At 44.2% G+C, this 25,000-nt stretch overlaps 3 protein-coding genes across 11 annotated transcripts in view; all 3 read right to left on the bottom strand.

The window, feature by feature from the left end:
- Window positions 1-25,000, bottom strand: part of LOC109432219 (ABC transporter G family member 23) — a 270,435-nt gene that overhangs the window by 197,061 nt on the left and 48,374 nt on the right. The window lies entirely within an intron of this gene.
- On the bottom strand, window positions 3,316-11,219 carry LOC134285434 (uncharacterized). 5 transcript variants are annotated; one of them, XM_062846141.1, is made up of 4 exons: window positions 11,143-11,219; window positions 10,970-11,070; window positions 6,221-10,896; window positions 4,700-6,157 (listed from the first exon to the last, which is right to left on the bottom strand). In XM_062846141.1, the coding sequence occupies exon 3, from the start codon at window positions 10,756-10,758 to the stop codon at window positions 7,642-7,644; it is 3,117 nt and encodes a 1,038-aa protein (XP_062702125.1). In that variant the 5' UTR covers window positions 10,759-10,896; window positions 10,970-11,070; window positions 11,143-11,219; the 3' UTR covers window positions 4,700-6,157; window positions 6,221-7,641. The 5 variants fall into 5 exon arrangements, with proteins under 5 accessions (XP_062702122.1, XP_062702125.1, XP_062702126.1 ...); XM_062846142.1 differs by lacking the exons at window positions 10,970-11,070; window positions 11,143-11,219 and having other exon boundaries at window positions 6,221-6,961; window positions 7,034-7,110; window positions 7,189-10,758; XM_062846138.1 differs by lacking the exons at window positions 10,970-11,070; window positions 11,143-11,219 and having other exon boundaries at window positions 3,316-4,722; window positions 4,786-6,157; window positions 6,221-10,758.
- LOC134285435 (uncharacterized) lies at window positions 11,740-15,694 on the bottom strand. 3 transcript variants are annotated; one of them, XM_062846144.1, is made up of 3 exons: window positions 15,252-15,694; window positions 15,079-15,179; window positions 11,740-15,005 (listed from the first exon to the last, which is right to left on the bottom strand). In XM_062846144.1, exon 3 carries the CDS (start codon window positions 14,865-14,867, stop codon window positions 11,751-11,753), a length of 3,117 nt encoding a protein of 1,038 aa, XP_062702128.1. In that variant the 5' UTR covers window positions 14,868-15,005; window positions 15,079-15,179; window positions 15,252-15,694; the 3' UTR covers window positions 11,740-11,750. The 3 variants fall into 3 exon arrangements, with proteins under 3 accessions (XP_062702128.1, XP_062702129.1, XP_062702127.1); XM_062846145.1 differs by having other exon boundaries at window positions 11,740-15,179; window positions 15,252-15,328; window positions 15,407-15,694; XM_062846143.1 differs by having other exon boundaries at window positions 15,079-15,694.

Below are 25,000 nucleotides of genomic sequence, written 5' to 3'. Positions count from 1 at the left end.
GGCGGTATGCCTTGCGAGCGTACGACCACCGCAGGACTCTAATAAAAGATAAGCGCGACAATACTGTTTTAGGACATACATGTTTTAGTCCCATACAAAATGTATGGATAAATGTTCGCCATTTTCTAGTCTTCTGATTATGAATATATAGCCCAAATACTAATCATTTTGAAAGAAAAGGTACATGAAAATACGATAATAATCGAGATTTTGAGACCGTGTGCATATCGGTGTCCTTATCAGGGAGGACATGGGGTGCATCGAAATGCGCGACATACGCAGGACTGCCAGGATGGCCTCTATGGTCAATTGACTGCGCGCGTGGGACTGTTCCACCAAAGGAATGTGGACCCATAAGTTGATACAGAGGGTAGATAGTTGGATTAATAGGCGCCATGGGGAAGTAACATTTCACCTGACACAGGTCCTTTCGGGCCATGGTTGCTTTCGACAGTATCTACACCGTTTCGGACATGCGGATTCTCCCGAATGCCCTGTTTGTCATGGTTCAGAGGAAATGGCGGAACAGGTTTTGTTCGTGTGCTCGCGTTTTCGCACAATGCGTGACCGCATGCTCGCCACATGCGGGGAGGACAACTTTGGACAATCTTGTCCAGAGGATGTGTAGGTATGAGTTTGGCTGGAATGCCGTTTCAACGGCTATCACCCATATCGTCTGGGAGCTACAGAGGAGGTGGCATGTGTACTCGGAGAATGGCTAGTTCAGATGCGGTACAAGAGGTGGTCTAGGGGTTCGGAGTCGGGTTTGTAGGTCATGCCGGTGCCCTATGGTCGAAATCGACCCTTACAGCGATTAAGTGGCCACGGAGAGGAAGTCCTGGTGGCGTCGGTCTACTGAATTGGATCCGAGCCCGCGGTTGCAAAGGCCGGGGCAGGTAGGGATCCTGCCAAGGGGCCTGCAACTCTAAACTTTCACATGTATGACAAAATACTAGAAAATACTACGGCAATACTTTCGGATAAGCATGCCGGTTGCTTTGATTTGTGTAGATATATGAGCCAAGCATTTTGGTAAGCTGTCAAAACGAATTGGTTTGGCTAAACAAGAGGATACAGCTTGGATACAGCAATTCATTATTTTCAATTGGTTGGAGAAGGATGATAATGTCCATCGGAATCTGGGAATACCTGCATATTAAAACTTTACTTAATGTTATTTAATAGACGTGCTGTTATTGACTCCTGGACAAAGATCAAGAGCAATGAGAGTAGGATACTTGTAGAAGAATGGATGAATCTGCTGCAGATTGAAATAAGATTTTTTGCCCGCAGTTTGTTAATTTTAATCAGCAAAAATATGATGGCAGATTGGAGTTCTCTCTCTCTTCTTGGCGTAACTTCCTCATTGGGACAAAGCCTGCATCTCAGCTTAGTGTTCTATGAGCACTTCCACAGTTATTAACTGAGAGCTTCCTCTGCCAATGACCATTTTGCATGCGTATATCGTGTGGCAGGCACGAAGATACTTAATGCCCAAGGAAGTCAAGGAAATTTCCTTTACGAATAGATCCTGGACCGGCCGGGAATCGAACCCGTCACCCTCAGCATGGTCATGCTGAATACCCGTGCGTTTACCGCCTCGGCTATATGGGTCCTTGGGCAGATTGGAGTTGTAGACCGTCAAACGAAATGAAATAATCACATAGGTCATTGAACAATTTATTGTTGTTTATTGTTCTCTTTTTAGAAATCTGAATGAATAGAACCACGTGCAAATTTTATTCGCTTGTCGCCATGACTGGTTACATACTTTTGAAGTCAATTTTCAACCGCTCTAGCTGACTATCACTCGTACTCCTAGCACTAATAAGCCGATGCAGGTGCAGGTGCTGGAGCTGGATTTGTAAAAAGATTAGGGTGCCTGTACCAGTTATCGCATTACCTAAGGAAAACTACTTCTACAAAAATAAGAAGAAGACCGACGAATGTCGTCGATACGTCGATAGTAAAAATATAAAATCTGAGCCAAACCCACTTTTACTATTTATTACGGTGTGTGCCAATGATAGGAACCCTGTACCAGTTATGAACATACTTTTTAATTTCGGTTCCACTTCGCACTATTTACATGCATTCCTTATGGGATTTGCCATAACTGGTACACTATGGCGAAATAGGGTGCAAGGAAGCCGAAATTTTAAGGAAAATGATTTATTTCTATCATAATTTGAGCAAAATGTCAAATTTGAATGAGTGCAATCATCTTTTATGAACGTGTTCCATTGTTCACATATTTTTTCTTCATGATTTGCATCGTTAAAGGTTGAAAATCAACTATGGCGAATTTGAGGTACTATAGCCATAACTGGTACACTGAGCCTACCCATTTTCTTTTTTTTCCGGGATCTATTTTGAAGTTAAGACGTCAGTCCCGCTCAACCCGCATTCAACGTTACTCGTTTGCCAACGGTCATGTGTGCATCTGCATTCCAACTAGTGTTGTTCATCCATGTAAATCCTTTTCTTTCCGTGATGTCGTCAATCGCTACAGAAAAAAGAACCTCCTAGTACGGCCTCTCTTGGAGTTTGATTCGCAGCATAACTTGATTTCCCGATTGAACTGTTACGAAGCGTTGCACAATCAATGAACCAATCGAATAGATATCCTGCAGTAACGTTGGCATTGCGTTGGGAAATGTCTTTGAATCTCCTTCCAAATAATTGATCTTCAGTTTGCGAAGACCAGTCGACAGCGACGACAACAACTCTGAGAACTGTTTTTCGTATGGACGTTGCTATGGACGCAAGGCATGCTTTGCTCACACTAAAAAATACTAGCGATACTACTGGTATACTTGAGCAAGAAATACTAGAAAGTTTGGAGTTGCAGGCCCCTTGGATCCTGCTGTCAGCAACCTTCTGCTGCATCTGATGCAACTGCGAAACAGTTGAGCGGGAAACTGGCTAAGCGCCAGCATGCTACCGTGATGGACTCTCCAAAGCGAGTCATCGATGTTCGTTACTGCAGCCTATGCAGCCAACCTTGCGGGTGTGATGTGCACAAGCCCCTCTCTGAAGCAATGCCTTCTTGGTGGTTCCGGAGAGACGAAGGGTTTGGCGACCATATAAATGTGTTTAATGGGTCGAGGAGAGAGTAGTCCTGGCTTTTACCTTTGTTGTAGAACCCTTAGGCCTTAACCCCACACTACCCGAACCAGGGTTCCTGATTTCCACTTTTCATCTTCTTCCCCATTCGAAGACAGTCAGCAGCGAACGGTTGTCGCTTGAGTTCGTGTGTGTGCTTGTCAGCGACGACAGCAAACTCCGGCGAACGGTGGGAAGCCACACTTGGAAATGGATCTATGACATTTCGTCGAAAGACATTTGGTCGAATGACGTTTGGTCGAATGACATTTGGTCGAAAGTACATTTGGTCGAACGGACGTTTGGTCGAATGGACATTTGGTCGAAACCCATATTATGGAGTAGGAAACATATGACATTTAGTCGAACGGACAATTCGTCGAATGGACATCTGGTCGAAAGGCACTAACTGATGAAAAGACACTAGACCAGTCGAAGACAAAAACCGCTAGATAAGAGTTATGTGCTTAGCAGGTAGTGCAGTCCGCGCACTGTTGTATTTTCGACTTCAGCTTGAGGAGGTACGTTCCGAATACCCAATAGGGAGGTGCGTACCCAAGGTGGTAGCCATGTAGGCCTGCTTTAAACCGTAACCTACAAGAAAAAGCAAAACTAGAGAATGAATTGATTTAACGGCAACAGACCAAGCAACGATTTAAGGATAACGATTGGAAAATCAAATCTTGGAACGTGAGAACTTTAATTCCACCCATACGTCTTGCGCACATGGCCCGTGAACTGCAGAATGTCGACGTTAATGAGGCTACTATTCGCAGATCAGCGGAAAAAACTTTCGTTGAACCTGTCATTGGAAAACTTTCATTCCGTTGCCAATAATATTGCTCTGCGGCTTGTAGCATCCGCTGCTAGAGCAATGCAAATCAGTAGTTACATATTTACTTCGTAGGTGAGAAAGTTCAAACACACACCTAGCGATACCCGAATGATACTTGCTTGCAGATTGATACTACCGTAAGAGGATAACTTGAAAATAGTGATGCATTTGAACTCGTTCAAGTTTAAATTCGGCACGCTGCGATCAGAAATATTTGAAAATTCTTCAGTTGGAACGCGAGCGAGCTCTACATAACTACATTCGCAAAATGCCTGCATGATACCCTGGTATCCTCAAAACAGAAATGGTTATATATCCGCCATTTTTTTCGATTTGAATAATTTTGGGATTCGATCTTTTATTGGGAGCATTTCCGAGTGAACCGGATTGATTACTGTGGTTTTCGGAAAATCCAGATTTTCAATAACATGTTCGGCATGTCAGCTATAATAACCAGTGCTGGGAATGGTAACAGTAGTTTGCTTGAATTTGATGAATGTATCGCTGGCTCTTCGATCCGGCAAAAAAAATTTTGTATCGATATAGTAGGCGATCCAAAAAATTGCTACAGTAGCAACTTCAACGCGGGAGCTCCAAGTGAGTTTCATTGAAATTCATTTATCGTATTTAGCGTTCCTCATCAGGGCCATCGTCAATCAGACCCGACGACACACTCCCGGAAGCCCGTTTGTTGCATCGTTAACCACTGTGTTAGGAGGCATGTCGCGTTCGGAACATTGACACCTTATCAACAGCAGCTTCTATTTCGAGCAGCTTCGATACTGCAATTTATTATCATTATTAGCTAAAGTTTTTATTACAATTTCATTACATATTAAACTTACAAAATAGTATCGGTTCGCGGGACAAACAACTCTCCTAACACAGTGCACTCTCCTCGTAGTTCCTATCGGACTCACGGACAAAATTACACTGCCGAATCACCGTATCTCACTGCAATAGGCAGCTCCGATCGAATCCTCGATACTTTAGTTTCAGGGTTGCCAGGTCCACTAAGCACGAAACGTAATGCGAGTATTCGTAACATTCCCCCCCGTGGAACTGGTAACAAACTGATCTTCCAAACCTCGAATGTGAAATAGTGTTGATACGATGTTCCATGTGAGTACTCATTAAGGTTTGCGAAACAGTAAACTTCATCCAGATGGCAGCACCATACCTCCGTATATGCCTTTGTAGTAGGCACGGGTGAAACAAAGTGGCTCCATCCACTGCTCCGGAATTATAATTTCTGCTGCAAAGCCTGTCCCATATTAGTCGGATCATCATTCTCCTCTTCCGTGCTGGTGATTGTATGCATTGATGAGCTCCATTCAAATCATTCAAACGATAACCACCGGGATCGAACAACAACGGTTTCAAACGATGATGTTTGCTTTGCTTACTACCGCGCATGCATTGTTTTTCGTTCCCCATAGGATACGGCACTCGGTCAGCTACCTGATCTGCGTCGTCGTAGTTTACACAGACCCCGTAAGCGAAGCACTGCACAAAGTTGATAGTTGTTTTTCTGGGATTGATGTCGTAGACTCGGTCGTAGATTATTTCATTCTTTGGAATTGAATAACGTGTCTGCTTCTTCCCCAGCTTGTGTAAAGCTGACGTCATAGATTGTATGCTCACAAACGAAACAGCTGTTGGAGAACCAGCTGATAGCATTTCGGTGATCTCTCTGCGCTCTTGATGAGATATAGACTCTAGATCGCCGTTGATAGCGCTTTGTGAAACAGTAGATGGCTTCGACAAGAGTTTTGTTTGCGAAGATGTTTCGGGAGAGTCGGCATTTTTCGGATCCACTGCTCTCGTGCAGTACTTTTTCGGCTGGGTTTTATCACTTGAAGGAATCGATTCCACCATCGCTCCATTGCTGACTTCACACCCACTGTTTTGCCGTAGTATTGCTTTCCGCTGAGCGCTGAAATCCGAATTAAGTTTCTGTACGGCTCTTTTGAATTCCTCTTCAATATTCGCAATCTCTTGATCATAATACTGTTCCATACGCTTAACTCTTTCTGCGTGTTCCTTCCGCCATAACTTATTCTTCTCTTCAAGAAGGGAAAGTTCTCGCAACGTACAGTCCATGGCGGAAGGCTTGTGGTGGATGGATTATTTTTATCGAAGTTTGTTAGGAGGCATGTCGCGTTCGGAACATTGACACCTTATCAACAGCAGCTTCTATTTCGAGCAGCTTCGATACTGCAATTTATTATCATTATTAGCTAAAGTTTTTATTACAATTTCATTACATATTAAACTTACAAAATAGTATCGGTTCGCGGGACAAACAACTCTCCTAACACAGTGCACTCTCCTCGTAGTTCCTATCGGACTCACGGACAAAATTACACTGCCGAATCACCGTATCTCACTGCAATAGGCAGCTCCGATCGAATCCTCGATACTTTAGTTTCAGGGTTGCCAGGTCCACTAAGCACGAAACGTAATGCGAGTATTCGTAACATTCCCCCCCGTGGAACTGGTAACAAACTGATCTTCCAAACCTCGAATGTGAAATAGTGTTGATACGATGTTCCATGTGAGTACTCATTAAGGTTTGCGAAACAGTAAACTTCATCCAGATGGCAGCACCATACCTCCGTATATGCCTTTGTAGTAGGCACGGGTGAAACAAAGTGGCTCCATCCACTGCTCCGGAATTATAATTTCTGCTCCAAAAAGCTGCTTTCAATTTGTGTGTATTCGTGCTGCAGAAAGTTCCACTCCCCAACAAACTTCAATGGTTATGGTATCTCACCTGAGCTGCCAAATGTTCCCGAGAGGGAAACCAGGTTTTTAGAGCAGCTCAAGTTTTTTGTAGCAACGCTTAAACTGTGGAATTTATTAACAAAAAAAACAATTAGCACAATTGACAACACAAACTTAATTACTAACAACTTACAATTAAGTGGTTTCCTCTGCCACGACTTCTTTCTACTCTTCAATTATGGCTGGTTTAAGTTAGGTGCTGTTACCCTAAATTGGAGGATTGTTGCGTGGATGCTAGTGGAATCACAAACGGTTCGAAATGGTGAACTTATTTTGCATAGTTTCTCTTTTCATGCATCTACTTACAATAGTAACCACTTGCACGGTAAGTTTTGGTTATTTCTCCTTGTTTCAGGTGTCACCAGGTATCGTTAATTGCACACCTGGGAAAGTAGACAGGTAAGTATTTACACTATTTTTCTGGCCAAATTCACACGTTTTCACTATACATGTTTACTTACGGATTCTACCCACTAATTTCCCACACTCTTATCCTGTTTTAAGTTTTCAACACACTTCCAACCACTAATTATTTGGCGCGATAAAATTCAACTTATTTGCAGAACTATCGATCCAGTTTGTATACAATGGCGAAACTGTAGTTCGGCTCTTGTTTGTTTATCGCTTGCTCTATCAATCTATCGCTTATTTACTCTCATCTTACCTCTATTTTACCTACCACTACTAACGCGCAAGAACTGTCATGCTGCAATTATGCTCATGTTAGACTGGTCCATTTTTAGACCGGTTCAAAAAAAAACCTTAGTTGCGGCGTCGCAACACCCCAGCCCGTAACATCCGGCATTTCCGGATTTACATTACTTAACGCCGCAAGCTTCACTACGTCTTGTCTCTGCACTTTACCATCTACGTCCTCACGTTGGTCTATCGAGATTGTCCGTCTGAGACCATGATTACCGCAACGTTGAAGATCCATCTAGAACACTTCCGGGGTTTCCCGTCGACCACGAATAATTGCACTCGTCGACCGCCTGCTGAATTGAACCACTGCCAGCCGCTTCCGCTAGTGTCGTTGGCAGAATTTCGCCCGACAATTTGCGCCCCTCATCGAGCGCGCGCATCACCACACACTTCTCCTTTCGCCCATCGATTTTGACTTCCTCTGGTTTTGCGCCACTTGCGACGAGCTTTCTCGACGGCCGCTTTTCCTCGTACAGCTGCGGCAACAACTCGCCGCGGTGCCTCGTCGAAAAGCGAGCCGAAAACGCTGATCCCCACTTGGATCCCTGATCGCTCCTAGGACTCTCTCCTTCGCTATCAAATGCGTCGGTGTCGTCGGTTTTGCCTTTTCCAGGCACCGTCGAGCTTCCGGCGAGTTGATCATCCCGTTTCGGATTTCGAACCCGCCTATTTTGTTGTTCAGCCTGTCTTCTTGCGTTCGGGACGAGAACCGCCATGTTCGTGGCGATTTTTCCAGATCTGTCCGGATGACGACACGTTGTAATTTCTTGTCTCCGGGTCTTCGACAGCGATTCGGCTTCGCAGCGATCGCCGACGAGTTGGGTGGTTCGCTCTCTTATTCGCTGGGCCCATTTCTTCGCTACGGTGCCCCGTGAAATTGTCACCACTGATTCTTTCGACGCAAAATAACTCTCGGGTGGCAGATCCTCGTTTGTTACCTGCCGGTGGTAACCGAGATAGTTGTCGGCCGCCGCTGGGGTTTGTTGTCGCGGCCCATAGACCGTCCATCCTAGTTTGGTGCAAACAGCAATCGGTTCCATTGGCGTACCCACCTTAGCTTCTACCGGTACGAACGCGTGGATGTTGTTCACACCAATCAGCAACTGCGGTTGTCCGTCGTACGATTCGATGGGCAGCCCTCGCATGTGCTCGTACTGTGCTGCAAACTCCTCAGAATCCAACCTTTGATGTGGCAGCATCAATTTGTCCACCGTGTGCACTGTGTGCAACAGCATCTTACCGCCGGCAGCAGCGCCTGTTCCCGACGCCCACAGACTCATTCTTCGGGAATCCTCCACTCTCGACGTGTTTCCCGTCCACCGGATGGTCAATCGCTCTTGTACTCCGACCGCGCCCAGACGGTCGGCGAGCTTTTTCTCCACTAGCGTGACGGATGCTCCTTCGTCCAGGAACGCCAACACGGAAACTGTTCTGCCTCCGCAGTGCAGCTGTACCGGAACGATCCGGAACAAGACCGTGCAGTTTGTCCTTATGGGTGCACTCAGCCCGACCGTGTTTCCGACCGGATGCATGAGTGAGTTGTGGAACTCTCTGCAGTCGCCGATGTTGCAGCGGATTTTCAATTTGCACTGCCCGTCGTGCTCGTTGAGGCAGACATGGCATAACTTCTCGTGCGTCACCAGCTTCAAACGCTCATCGTACCGCAACTTCTTGAAATCCGCGCAGTGCTGCAGACGATGATCCTTGGATTGGCACATCTTGCACGGTTTCAGCTTACTCTCTTCACTTGTGTTGTAGGTCGAACTGCTGGCTTCGCAGTGACAGTATAGCCCAGCCTCATTCGAACTCTCCTCTTCGGATTGGGAATCTGATTCGGACGATGGCGGTGGGTTGAACTCCGCGTCAACATTAGCTTCGCAGGCATCTGCCACGATGTCCATCAGGAAATCCGTCAGCGTCCTCAAGGTTGTTTCCCCTCGACCTCGCCGGTAATGAACCCACTCACGCTTTTCCCGATCCGGCAGCTTGGCAACCAGCGACTTTATCAGCAGCGGGTTGACGAGGTGTTGCCGTAGATCCGCTGCCTCCAGATGGCCGCAGAGTTGCTCCACTGTGTTTCCGAATGGAACAAAACTCCTCAGATTGTCCGGCCTCGGGGGTTCCAGCCGATTCACCTTGTCCAGCAGGCATTGAAGCAGTTGTTCCGGGCGGCCGAAGTGCCGTCGCAGCTTCTCGATGACCTGCGGAATGGTTTCGGGAAGTAGCAACTGCCCGGACACCAGCTCGAGAGCGTCGCCTTCCAGGGCTTCCTGTAGGCGCATCAAGTTCTCGTGGTTCATGTAACCGCAGACATCGTTGGACACTTTGTAGGCCGCGTAGAACAATGGCCATTGCGCTGGTTTGCCGGAGAATTTTGGGAGTTTGTACGTTAACCCCATCCTCGCGGCCAGCTGGGCCTTCGTCGGTCCGGTCTGCTGCTTCCCCAGCCCGTTTTGGCTGACACTGCCCACTTTCTTGCACGTCTTCCTTGGAACGCTTTTTCTCGCCCTGGCTTCCATGGGAGAATCCGAACTCTGGGTTGACAGATCGGAATCGTCGGAGCTTTCGTCGCCCTCGTCTTCCCCGTCGGTGCTCTCGTAGTCTCGCGTTGGCTTCTTCACGTTCGCCTTTCCCCGCTTCAACACGTTTTTGTTGATTTTGCCGGAAGGACTCGCTCGCGAAACGTCCTTGACTACTTTCGGCGCCGGCTTCGACTTTTGACTCGAAAGTTCCGCTAGCTCCTCATCCATGGCCGCCATTTGCATCTCAAAGGACGGTTCTCTGTTCGCCTTCAGCCGCTGAATCTGCTCCTTCTTCTTCTGGAGCATCTCCACTCGCCATGCCCTTTGTTCTTCTTCTTCTTCAGCGCGCATCTGCAGCTCCAACTCCGTCTTTCGCTGCTCGAACGCACGCTGCATCTCCCTTTCCTTTTTCTGCAGCAGTAGCTCCGCCTCCATCTCCTCGTACTGTCGCTTCTGCTTCTCTTCTAGCGCTCGCACCTTCGCTTCCACGCTAGACGAAACTAGGCGAGAGCTGACGCTGGATTTGTCAGACTCGTTGCCGTTTTTCCGGGTGCGAGCCTGCTTCTTGGCGTCTTTCTGCTTCTGCTGGTACTCCTGGGCCTTCTCCTGGCAGGCCTTGTTTTGGCAGTACCACTTCTTCGGCAGTTTGCCCTCCTCGATGCCCACGCAACGGATGTGGAACCATCCCGAGCATCCGTCACAGCCGACCATCACTTCGTCGCGCGTAGATGGGCCACAGATGGCGCACGGAGTCGCCGTGAGGTCCATGATGGTTTGGTCGTGGGTGGATTCTGCATCGGAAGCCATCTTGCTGCAGGTTTTCACTCCTCACTTGACACAACTTCGGGGAAGTCACTTCGCGGGTGTCACTTAATTTTTAAGAATGTTCCCGAGAGGGAAACCAGGTTTTTAGAGCAGCTCAAGTTTTTTGTAGCAACGCTTAAACTGTGGAATTTATTAACAAAAAAAAAAACAATTAGCACAATTGACAACACAAACTTAATTACTAACAACTTACAATTAAGTGGTTTCCTCTGCCACGACTTCTTTCTACTCTTCAATTATGGCTGGTTTAAGTTAGGTGCTGTTACCCTAAATTGGAGGATTGTTGCGTGGATGCTAGTGGAATCACAAACGGTTCGAAATGGTGAACTTATTTTGCATAGTTTCTCTTTTCATGCATCTACTTACAATAGTAACCACTTGCACGGTAAGTTTTGGTTATTTCTCCTTGTTTCAGGTGTCACCAGGTATCGTTAATTGCACACCTGGGAAAGTAGACAGGTAAGTATTTACACTATTTTTCTGGCCAAATTCACACGTTTTCACTATACATGTTTACTTACGGATTCTACCCACTAATTTCCCACACTCTTATCCTGTTTTAAGTTTTCAACACACTTCCAACCACTAATTATTTGGCGCGATAAAATTCAACTTATTTGCAGAACTATCGATCCAGTTTGTATACAATGGCGAAACTGTAGTTCGGCTCTTGTTTGTTTATCGCTTGCTCTATCAATCTATCGCTTATTTACTCTCATCTTACCTCTATTTTACCTACCACTACTAACGCGCAAGAACTGTCATGCTGCAATTATGCTCATGTTAGACTGGTCCATTTTTAGACCGGTTCAAAAAAAAACCTTAGTTGCGGCGTCGCAACACCCCAGCCCGTAACATCCGGCATTTCCGGATTTACATTACTTAACGCCGCAAGCTTCACTACGTCTTGTCTCTGCACTTTACCATCTACGTCCTCACGTTGGTCTATCGAGATTGTCCGTCTGAGACCATGATTACCGCAACGTTGAAGATCCATCTAGAACACTTCCGGGGTTTCCCGTCGACCACGAATAATTGCACTCGTCGACCGCCTGCTGAATTGAACCACTGCCAGCCGCTTCCGCTAGTGTCGTTGGCAGAATTTCGCCCGACAATTTGCGCCCCTCATCGAGCGCGCGCATCACCACACACTTCTCCTTTCGCCCATCGATTTTGACTTCCTCTGGTTTTGCGCCACTTGCGACGAGCTTTCTCGACGGCCGCTTTTCCTCGTACAGCTGCGGCAACAACTCGCCGCGGTGCCTCGTCGAAAAGCGAGCCGAAAACGCTGATCCCCACTTGGATCCCTGATCGCTCCTAGGACTCTCTCCTTCGCTATCAAATGCGTCGGTGTCGTCGGTTTTGCCTTTTCCAGGCACCGTCGAGCTTCCGGCGAGTTGATCATCCCGTTTCGGATTTCGAACCCGCCTATTTTGTTGTTCAGCCTGTCTTCTTGCGTTCGGGACGAGAACCGCCATGTTCGTGGCGATTTTTCCAGATCTGTCCGGATGACGACACGTTGTAATTTCTTGTCTCCGGGTCTTCGACAGCGATTCGGCTTCGCAGCGATCGCCGACGAGTTGGGTGGTTCGCTCTCTTATTCGCTGGGCCCATTTCTTCGCTACGGTGCCCCGTGAAATTGTCACCACTGATTCTTTCGACGCAAAATAACTCTCGGGTGGCAGATCCTCGTTTGTTACCTGCCGGTGGTAACCGAGATAGTTGTCGGCCGCCGCTGGGGTTTGTTGTCGCGGCCCATAGACCGTCCATCCTAGTTTGGTGCAAACAGCAATCGGTTCCATTGGCGTACCCACCTTAGCTTCTACCGGTACGAACGCGTGGATGTTGTTCACACCAATCAGCAACTGCGGTTGTCCGTCGTACGATTCGATGGGCAGCCCTCGCATGTGCTCGTACTGTGCTGCAAACTCCTCAGAATCCAACCTTTGATGTGGCAGCATCAATTTGTCCACCGTGTGCACTGTGTGCAACAGCATCTTACCGCCGGCAGCAGCGCCTGTTCCCGACGCCCACAGACTCATTCTTCGGGAATCCTCCACTCTCGACGTGTTTCCCGTCCACCGGATGGTCAATCGCTCTTGTACTCCGACCGCGCCCAGACGGTCGGCGAGCTTTTTCTCCACTAGCGTGACGGATGCTCCTTCGTCCAGGAACGCCAACACGGAAACTGTTCTGCCTCCGCAGTGCAGCTGTACCGGAACGATCCGGAACAAGACCGTGCAGTTTGTCCTTATGGGTGCACTCAGCCCGACCGTGTTTCCGACCGGATGCATGAGTGAGTTGTGGAACTCTCTGCAGTCGCCGATGTTGCAGCGGATTTTCAATTTGCACTGCCCGTCGTGCTCGTTGAGGCAGACATGGCATAACTTCTCGTGCGTCACCAGCTTCAAACGCTCATCGTACCGCAACTTCTTGAAATCCGCGCAGTGCTGCAGACGATGATCCTTGGATTGGCACATCTTGCACGGTTTCAGCTTACTCTCTTCACTTGTGTTGTAGGTCGAACTGCTGGCTTCGCAGTGACAGTATAGCCCAGCCTCATTCGAACTCTCCTCTTCGGATTGGGAATCTGATTCGGACGATGGCGGTGGGTTGAACTCCGCGTCAACATTAGCTTCGCAGGCATCTGCCACGATGTCCATCAGGAAATCCGTCAGCGTCCTCAAGGTTGTTTCCCCTCGACCTCGCCGGTAATGAACCCACTCACGCTTTTCCCGATCCGGCAGCTTGGCAACCAGCGACTTTATCAGCAGCGGGTTGACGAGGTGTTGCCGTAGATCCGCTGCCTCCAGATGGCCGCAGAGTTGCTCCACTGTGTTTCCGAATGGAACAAAACTCCTCAGATTGTCCGGCCTCGGGGGTTCCAGCCGATTCACCTTGTCCAGCAGGCATTGAAGCAGTTGTTCCGGGCGGCCGAAGTGCCGTCGCAGCTTCTCGATGACCTGCGGAATGGTTTCGGGAAGTAGCAACTGCCCGGACACCAGCTCGAGAGCGTCGCCTTCCAGGGCTTCCTGTAGGCGCATCAAGTTCTCGTGGTTCATGTAACCGCAGACATCGTTGGACACTTTGTAGGCCGCGTAGAACAATGGCCATTGCGCTGGTTTGCCGGAGAATTTTGGGAGTTTGTACGTTAACCCCATCCTCGCGGCCAGCTGGGCCTTCGTCGGTCCGGTCTGCTGCTTCCCCAGCCCGTTTTGGCTGACACTGCCCACTTTCTTGCACGTCTTCCTTGGAACGCTTTTTCTCGCCCTGGCTTCCATGGGAGAATCCGAACTCTGGGTTGACAGATCGGAATCGTCGGAGCTTTCGTCGCCCTCGTCTTCCCCGTCGGTGCTCTCGTAGTCTCGCGTTGGCTTCTTCACGTTCGCCTTTCCCCGCTTCAACACGTTTTTGTTGATTTTGCCGGAAGGACTCGCTCGCGAAACGTCCTTGACTACTTTCGGCGCCGGCTTCGACTTTTGACTCGAAAGTTCCGCTAGCTCCTCATCCATGGCCGCCATTTGCATCTCAAAGGACGGTTCTCTGTTCGCCTTCAGCCGCTGAATCTGCTCCTTCTTCTTCTGGAGCATCTCCACTCGCCATGCCCTTTGTTCTTCTTCTTCTTCAGCGCGCATCTGCAGCTCCAACTCCGTCTTTCGCTGCTCGAACGCACGCTGCATCTCCCTTTCCTTTTTCTGCAGCAGTAGCTCCGCCTCCATCTCCTCGTACTGTCGCTTCTGCTTCTCTTCTAGCGCTCGCACCTTCGCTTCCACGCTAGACGAAACTAGGCGAGAGCTGACGCTGGATTTGTCAGACTCGTTGCCGTTTTTCCGGGTGCGAGCCTGCTTCTTGGCGTCTTTCTGCTTCTGCTGGTACTCCTGGGCCTTCTCCTGGCAGGCCTTGTTTTGGCAGTACCACTTCTTCGGCAGTTTGCCCTCCTCGATGCCCACGCAACGGATGTGGAACCATCCCGAGCATCCGTCACAGCCGACCATCACTTCGTCGCGCGTAGATGGGCCACAGATGGCGCACGGAGTCGCCGTGAGGTCCATGATGGTTTGGTCGTGGGTGGATTCTGCATCGGAAGCCATCTTGCTGCAGGTTTTCACTCCTCACTTGACACAACTTCGGGGAAGTCACTTCGCGGGTGTCACTTAATTTTTAAGAATGTTCCCGAGAGGGAAACCAGGTTTTTAGAGCAGCTCAAGTTTTTTGTAGCAACGCTTAAACTGTGGAATTTATTAACAAAAAAAAAAACAATTAGCACAATTGACAACACAAACTTAATTACTAACAACTTACAATTAAGTGGTTTCCTCTGCCACGACTTCTTTCTACTCTTCAATTATGGCTGGTTTAAGTTAGGTGCTGTTACCCTAAATTGGAGGATTGTTGCGTGGATGCTAGTGGAATCACAAACGGTTCGAAATGGTGAACTTATTTTGCATAGTTTCTCTTTTCATGCATCTACTTACAATAGTAACCACTTGCACGGTAAGTTTTGGTTATTTCTCCTTGTTTCAGGTGTCACCAGGTATCGTTAATTGCACACCTGGGAAAGTAGACAGGTAAGTATTTACACTATTTTTCTGGCCAAATTCACACGTTTTCACTATACATGTTTACTTACGGATTCTACCCACTAATTTCCCACACTCTTATCCTGTTTTAAGTTTTCAACACACTTCCAACCACTAATTATTTGGCGCGATAAAATTCAACTTATTTGCAGAACTATCAATCCAGTTTGTATACAATGGCGAAACTGTAGTTCGGCTCTTGTTTGTTTATCGCTTGCTCTATCAATCTATCGCTTATTTACTCTCATCTTACCTCTATTTTACCTACCACTACTAACGCGCAAGAACTGTCATGCTGCAATTATGCTCATGTTAGACTGGTCCATTTTTAGACCGGTTCAAAAAAAAACCTTAGTTGCGGCGTCGCAGGTGTCAAAGGTCTTTCAATCATCGATACTCCCTTTGATTCTCGTTGGCCTTATCCGTGATTTAGCCGGATTTCGGCTCCCTAATACCTCATGTATAAAGTATATTATGTATATGCAATGCATGATGGTGCACTGGTGAAGTCAGGTTTTGATTATGATGTTAGACGCCAGGAAGCATTGGCGTGTCGGCGGCGGCGGCGGCGGCGTACCGTTCCTCAGAAAGGCTACCACCATCAAAATAAAAAAAAATCTGAATCATAACTAGATGTACTCTTGTTCTTATATAGTATTTAGAAAATATTTAGCTTTTTTCTCAAGTTTGAGAAGCCACAAAGCCGATATTCGACGATTTCGGTGCCCATGTCCTTTACTCAAAAATGCAGTCCACCCGATTGTCAGTCCGATTCTGCTAGCAACACCTCCGTCCCCTTAATATCCATTAATGTATTGATTCTCCAGTTGTCTTGTCCCCGGGAGCCCAACTGATTCATCAACTCCTACTCAACTTTTCACCAAATTATCCCAAAGCCGTGTCCCGTAGCTTGAGCCGTTTACAGAATCCCATTAGTACAATGACATAACGACCTACTGTAGCGAACTACCGTAGCAACATAGGGTTTCTAATGAAATTCAACAAACTAAGCTACGGTAGCGAACGGTTTTGCATTCATAACCATGGGTAGCTGTGATTTGAACAGTTTTGAATCCGCAGAATGAACTTCGCGATTTTTCCCAGCACTGATAATAACCATCAAAGATCATAAACCAATAGTCTTGTCCAATCAGTCTTGTCATCAGTTCATCAGGTGGCTATTACAGAAAAAAAATCTCAAAAAGTCATGGCAATCAATAACACTTGCCTACACCTCAACCTCACAATGTATATTTATATTTACGGATTTTCTGAAACTCCGGATGACCGGACCAGTTTATTCGCATAACGTATCGATAGAGTAAGCACATATGAGTTCGGAGCTGAATCGGTATCTGAACGGGCGTTCTTGAGCAGTAAAAACTCTGACACGCAAGTTAAATGACTATTACGTTTCAATCAAAACATTGCAAGCATTTATATCATTTTCGACTCGTGTTCAGTTCAAGTGAATTACTAAATTAAAGAACAGCCTATGTTTAAAAGAAGGAAAAATATCTTAAAAAAAAAGGCATCAGCTAATGAAGAACAGCTACATAAACTGAGGAAAAATTTCTTCTGAAACATTCAGCGGTTGGTACAGGAAAACGATGTTGGGGTCAATATGACAGGCACGCTGAACGTGCATTACGCCATCGTGCTGCGAAAAATCTAACATCCTAGGAGGGTTAATAAACTTGAAAGAATAGCCTATGTTTCAAAGAAGGAAAAATACATGAGAAAAAAGACAGCAGCTATAATATTCAAACATAATACAAATACGGAACTTGAAAGAATAGCCTATGTTCAAAAGAAGGAAAAATCATCGATGAAAAAAATAACAACCATAATGTCCACTGTCAGCATAAATAACAAACTTGAAAGAACAGCATATGTTGAAAAGAAGGAGAAACCTTTGATGTAAAAGCCAGTATGTGCTACACAAAAACGCAATGAAATGATGAAACTTGAAAGAAGATCCAAGATAAAATATAAATAAGGAGAAACTTTCGATGAAAAATCAACATTTCACCAATGCCAACGACAACTAAATTGCGAAACAAGTTACCTTTTCATGTTTGATATTATTTAACACGAATAAATTGCTATACGAATTAACGTTCATACGACCAAACACACTTTCAACCAAATAAGCTCAGTAACAAATGAGTTTAGATATCGAAATCTATAATATTTTTTTGCACTTAAATCTCTTTTCATCGGTTGGTACCTTTCGACCAGATGTCCATTCGACTAAATGTCATATGCTTCGTCTTCCACAAAATGGGTTTCGACCAAATGTACATTCGACCAAATGTCCTTTCGACCAAACGTACTTTCGACCAAATGTCATTCGACCAAATGTCCTAAAGCCGATTCTCCCCCTATGGTTTAGAAGCAAAAAAAGGATGCATGGAATTTCTGATGAGACCCAGCAGAGCCCATTGCTGGCCCCCGCCAAGCCTAGGCTTATTCCGCTTGAACAATCCGCATGCCGCGGTGCTCGGCCACCTTCCGATGCCAAAGGTGGTAGGTCCACACTAGTGTGTGGGTATTAGACCGGCCCAAATACAAAAATGTTGAAAAATTCCACGGGGCACCCTCTAGAATCGCGCCTTTGAATAAGAAGAACAATCTGTGAAAGATTCAGCTCAATCGGTTGAAAACTGAGCTGGCGCAAATGAGTTGAAGGTTTGTATGGGATTCTCAGTCCAAATATATGGGAAATTGGATGCCATCCAGTGTCTCATACAGCACGCCGGTTTGGCGAGTTCGATTTGACCCATAATTGAAAGAATAGCAGTTGATACCCTAATGAACAACTTTGTAGAAGACCATATTATGATAAAACTTAATTTAGTTGCGGTTTTAGCCAAAGAAATCAGGATGAGGACATCTTCCCCCGTTTACTCTCGGTTGTTATATTTATGCAGCACGTGTTGGTCGGCCGTAGCTTGCGCGCTACATCATAGGCAGCTATGTAATTCTACATTGTTTCGATACTCACCCACATGCGTGAGCAATGGAAATGAAGGACAACATAGCCGCCTATGATTTAGTGAGCAAGTTTCGAACGGCAAACACGTGCTGCATGTAACAGCCGAGAGTAAACGGGGGAAGATGTCCTAATCCTGATTTCGTTGGCTAAAACCGCAACTAAATTAAGTTTTATCATGATATGGTCTTCTACAATGTTGTTCATTAGGGTATCAACTGCTACTCTTTCAATTCTGAGTTAAATCGAACTCGCCATACCGGCGTGCTGTATGAGAGACTGGAGGTCATACAATTTCCCATATATTTGGACTGAGAATCCCATACAAACCTTCAACTCATTTGCGCCAGCTCAGTTTTAAACCGATTGAGCTGAATCTTTCACAGATTGTTCTTCTCATCCCAAGGCACGATTCTAGAGGGTGCCCCGTGAATTTTGAAAACTTTGTTTTCGCTTCATACAAATGTGGGCCGGTCTAGTGGGTATGCTTCGCTTAATAAAGAATCCTAGACTTGCAGCTGACTCGCAAAAACAAAATGTCTGAAGATCGGAGAAATGTCAGACTCCCACCAGCTGATTGGTTGGCGATGACTCTACAATGGTTTCGCCTGAGACGGATCCATAAAACTCGGCAATACCGTCTACCCCCGTTGGTTTGTACGACACCTCATGCAAACCAACGAGGTTCATTTTTAGTTTGAACCAGGGATGGGAACACTTACTTGCAAAGAGTTACACTCACTTGCTATTTTCTCAGCTCAGAAGCGTGCAATCAAGAAACGATGTATGGACGACTTTTGCATTGTGGTTTTGTCTAAAACTTTGCATTGTGGTTTTGTCTAAAGCTTGTATATTAGAGGGGGTCAAACTAAAAAGTGTTCAGATTAGATGCGGTCAAACCAACGGAGGTAGACGGTACCTTTAAAAATCTCAATTATGTCTATTAGAAAACATGTAGAATAGTGGTGCTCAGGTTGAAGCATACTGCGGGCCAAATTCATATTTTTCGCCATAGCCGTGGGTCACAGGATAAAAATCATTATTCAAATAAAAGGAAACATAAATTAACTTTAGAAATGAGAATTTTCTAATCTTCTAAAGTAAAGTCACAGATTTTTAAAATATTTTTGACAAGCATTTCTTGCAGGTTTTAGTAAGTATTGATAACCCTTAAAGATCTCAGTTTGATCAAAAAATGTGATGAACATCGAGAATTCAATTTGATTCATAGCAACCCATACGCTACTTGGCTGTAATCTTCAAAACATTTTCTAAATTCAGCAAATTTAGAGAAGAAACTGATATTTTAAACTTGTCAGTACTAATTTAGTATTACAAACACAATTTATCAAAATATTTGCTTAAACTTGCAACTCTCCACTAATTGTAAAAATATTTTATTTGGACGTCATTCATAATAATGTTCTCAATGTAATCTCGATTAGGCCAAATGTTTAACAATAATGATATAAATAAAAGTAAAGATATCTACAGTAGAGAGCCTGGAGAATATTATTTTCAAATCATGATCATGGTTACGAGTATTCATATTGTAACAAAAAATGACGTCACAAACAAACTATAGGCAAATATTTTTATAAGTCTTAAGTCATAAGTCATTAAAATAATATTTCATCATCAACTTTTTTCCAAAATACTCTGCGGGCCACAGTTTGAGCACCACTGTTTTAGCACATGGATGTGTATTGTGTATGCTAAATTCTTTTTAAACCTCAAATAGATTATTATTTTTTTTATTCTTTCTCCACATTCCACGACACCGCTTCTGTCGGACTGGAAAGCTTTTCTGTTTTCAACTTCGACAAAGCGTACAAGTCGAGCGAAGTGAGAGCTTTAGTCACTTTAACCCATTACTTGTGTGCAAGTTTGATCGTCTTAAAAGCTTTAGTTCATGTAGTGTGAACTATTCAACACTAACAAATTTCTTGTTTGGGATACTGAACAAGGGATCTGTTTGAAAGAAATGAGTATAAAAACATTATAGTGCAATGAAGGGGATGTTTTTCTTGAAACGATAAAGCTTTCCTATGCTTTTGAGCGGTTGGCTTGACATCGTATCAAAATTATTTTAATCAAACTGTAGTGATTACGTTCTAGAATGTTGTATCATAAACCAGGGTCATATTGATCAGCGAGGATCAATTGATCCTCGATCAATCGGGGTCTAAATTGTAATTTAATACTAGGAACTTCTATACGTAGTAGACCTCTTCATAAAAAATGAAATTTCTCGAATTCAGCCAGTCACCCCCACATCTTAATTCTAATACTGAAACAAACTTCTGGTCAAATTTTCAGCTAAATTGGTGAATATTTCGAGGTGCCTCAAGTCAAAATTGTGTTTTTTGGTCATTTTTCGCCTTTGAAAAATGCCCGTGGAGGCTAGAAGCCATATAAAATATCGTGGTAACCCTTAAATGAAAGATATGTCTGTTCCTTACAACTCTTGTGAACATTATGTACTGATAGGAGGATGTTTTGATCATATTTATCCGTTTTTCAGACATGCAAGTATGCTAAAAAGTTACATTTTACAACAGTTTTTGTTCTACGAAATTCAAACACTCAATTTTTATCAAAAGTTTCAAACCGTTATATGATTACCCACAATATTCTGAACAATATTGCCATACATCATTTTCTTACCCGATCTACGGAAAAAATCACAAAAATCGAAAAGTAGAAGCTATCCTGAGTTTTTTGATACCTGGGGTTGACGCAACCAAGGATAGGATACGACAACTAGTCAGCCCAAAAGGGACCAATTTGGGGACCAATAATCTTAGCAACGCGGAAAAACAAGACAGCAAGCTGTGAAATTAGACAGAGAAGTTGCAGGTGTCACATCCTATCCTAGGACGCAACTGCTGGCAGGCAGAAAAGTCAAACATAGTAGCTTTGCTTTTTCTTGATGATTGCAATGATTGATCATTGATTCAAGTGACAGGTTGGCACAAGTACACATTGCCTTAACAAAAGTGGCATATAATGTACTTCAGTAGAATATGAGAAATGGTTCAGATGGTAAGGCTTTGGACTGGCAAACCAAAGGTTCAGAGTTTGAATTTATGTCAAATGTGCTTTTCATTTTTTTTTTGCAATGGTTTTCCTACAAATCTAAGCGTTAAACCTAACGTCGAACCTCGCGTCGGAAGATGTCATCCGACGATGTGATTTGATCCTTATGAGCGGATGTGATCCGCTACTCAGCCAACCAGTCCGACGTAAGAACCGAAGTACGGATTAAGAAATAAATTAGTTATTTAGCGTGTCCGATTTTCAACTACGCACACAATGAAGGTTTTATCATTCTGTCAGAATGATGCGTACATGCATGCGCTAGTTCATGTGGATTCCCCTACGCTAGCCATCATGTATACAAAGTTTAGTACTATTGAAAGGGATAATAATGCAAGTAAAATGAAATAATGAAATGCTAGTTGATATTACCAGCTTCATAACAAAAAAAAACTAAGCAAATGGTGTTATATTCAAACTTTGAACCTGTGGTTTGCCAGTCCAAAGCCTTACCATCTGAACCATTTCTCATATTCTACTGAGGTACATTATATGCCACTTTTGTTAAGGCAATGTGTACTTGTGCCAACCTGTCACTTGAATCAATGATCAATCATTGCAATCATCAAGAAAAAGCAAAGCTACTATGTTTGACTTTTCTGCCTGCCAGCAGTTGCGTCAACCCCAGGTATCAAAAAACTCAGGATAGCTTCTACTTTTCGATTTTTGTGATTTTTTCCGTAGATCGGGTAAGAAAATGATGTATGGCAATATTGTTCAGAATATTGTGGGTAATCATATAATGGTTTGAAACTTTTGATAAAAATTGAGTGTTTGAATTTCGTAGAACAAAAACTGTTGTAAAATGTAACTTTTTAGCATACTTGCATGTCTGAAAAACGGATAAATATGATCAAAACATCCTCCTATCAGTACATAATGGTCACAAAAGTTGTAAGGAACAGACATATCTTTCATTTAAGGGTTACCACGATATTTTATATGGCTTCTAGCCTCCACGGGCATTTTTTAAAGGCGAAAAATGACCAAAAAACACAATTTTGACTTGAGGCACCTGGAAATCTTCACCAATTTAGCTGAAAATTTGACCAGAAGTTTGTTTCAGCATTAGAATTAAGATGTGGGGGTGACTGGCTGAATTCGAGAAATTTCATTTTTTATGAAGAGGTCTAATACGTAGTTATGATCATAAATTTGATGAATGCCATTTTTTCGATGAAAAATTAATTTGTTGTGATAAATCTCGCTCTCTCGCTTATTCTAACAGATTTTTCTTTTCAGAACTCAACAATCGAGTTGTAGGAGTTTTGATGCGTTATTGGGGGTTAGAAAATCAAAAGTACCTAAGTGGAGAAGGCAAAAAAAGAACAAAATCTACTATTTTGCAGAAATTCTTTTGGCTATATTAATATTAATTATTGCTGCTTATATTATCCACAAAAGTTGTATAGCTCATATGTAGCTCTGTAACAATATTTTCCACCAGCAGATCGTCATCACAATCAGAAGCCTGACCAAGGTCGGAAATTTTCGTATCCTCCTGAGCACTGAGTCAATCTTATACAGCGCGCTGGGCATTTCCACGCAACCATTCTCCTGACGACAGCCGTCAGTGCGTTGTGATTCACCGTCGTCGTCGCCTCGCGCGCCGTCATCATCCTCCACCATGGCTGATTGCGCTCTACTGCTACCTCAACGATATTGTACATAGGCATATAAGAGTGTAGAGTGGCCATTGCACACACAACATGCGCCAAGGTCCACTGCGAGGCATTAGATTAATCATCGGCTTCATCATCAGCTGCTGCGTTCATTTTCTTCGATCTTCATTTTTTTTTTAATTTGTAGGAAACCGTGTTGGATGAAACGTAGACAATGGTGGACCGATTGAGGCATAATGTAGTTTTGTTTGGCTGATCAGACTGGATCGATTTCCTAGCACGACGAAATTTGATTTTCGGATAGACTCTTTGTTTATACCTAGTGTTGATTTGGTACGACGCAAAAAAAAAAATGAAAAATTATTTAATATTTATGTAGTAGGTATTAGAACGTATTACACATTTAAAATGCATCATGCATTGCTTCTGCATAATCATAATCATAGTCAAACCATAGAATAATGCATTCTCGAAACTCTCGCAATATACCCTGGCCACCGAATCCTTATAACTTTCAAGATTCTTTTCAAGCACCCTGAAACATCTTTGGATTTTCACACCTCCTCTAAGTGGCAATAATGTCATCCACATAGCAGACAAATTGACGCGATTTCGTAAAAATCGTGCTTCGGTTGTTAATCCTGACTCGTTGTATTAGACCTTTTAGAGCAATGTTAAGCAGTATAGGCAACAAGCTCAGCTCAAGCTTAACGTGATTAACGACAGAAGATGCTTTGGCAATGGAGAACCACTGATAATTGCTCAGAAGTTCTTCATTCTATGCCACGTTCAAGTGTTCATCAAAATGCTGCTTCCACTTTTCAACCACTCCACGCCCGTCCGTCCACGCCTTTCGTTTCGTTCGTCAGCTGATGGGCGCTGAATTTCGCAATACGGTGGTCTGACTTCGGCCTCCTTGCCTAACTGAGTGTTTAGGTCTCCTATAATGATCTTGACGTCGTGAATTTGGCAGCGGTCGTACTCGTGTTCGACCTTCGCATAGAGCTACTGAAATGATGTAATGCACCTTATTTTAAGATTTGCCATCCAAAATACCAATCGGCAATCTATTTAGCTTTAAGAATATCCTAGAAACTGCCAGATAGCCTAAAATGTTTTAGTCAAAGTGAAATCAAACCTGGAATTTTCCAGAGCACAAATCAGAAGAATCAAACTACGGATTGCGCTGAAAAGTTGATCTATTGACAACCACCAGCAGTTAATCAATCGATCAACTTATCAGCGCAAACCTACATTCGGTTCTTCAGATGTGTGCGCTTGAAAATTCGTAGTGTGGCTTCGTCATACCTTCCCTTTTGCTTTATGATCATTCTAAAGATCACTTCAAATCTTTTTCGCTTAAGAGGATCTATATTTGGCGTTTAAGAATAATTTTGCTTGAATAAGATTACAGTGGTTTTTGATTTATTTGATGTTTTTCCCAGTAGGGGTATTAGGGGCATAATGAACACCCGGGGCGAAATGGACACCCCTGTTTTTTGACGAAACCGTTGACTTTTATGCAAAACTTTTAATGCAGAAGTGTGAAGGAACAAGTCATTGTTCTATTTTTCAAATGTACCATTTATATTCCTTCAAAATAACCAAAATATCATTGAAATTGATGTATGTTTTTCATATGGTGGATTTCTTATAATTTCGAAGCAGCAGCAAATAAGGTATTACGAGTGTATGAGTGTGCCCACCTTAAAAACAAGTGAATTGTTAGCTTATCTACATGTATACGCAGATTTAGCAATGGATAAAGTATTATATTTTTGATCAGAATTTACTCAAAATAGCAGTTTCAATGTTGTAGTCGATTCGGGGAGAAATGAACACTGGCAATTATGAATGGATGTACGCGCGTTGCATACTGTTACGCGTTTTAGTGAGTTTGGAAAAAATCAATCCGATTATTTTAGCCT

The sequence above is a fragment of the Aedes albopictus genome, chromosome 1 (genome assembly GCF_035046485.1).
Source record: "Aedes albopictus strain Foshan chromosome 1, AalbF5, whole genome shotgun sequence".
NCBI classification, from domain to species: Eukaryota; Metazoa; Arthropoda; class Insecta; order Diptera; family Culicidae; genus Aedes; species Aedes albopictus.
This window is presented reverse-complemented; position numbering and strand designations above follow the sequence as displayed.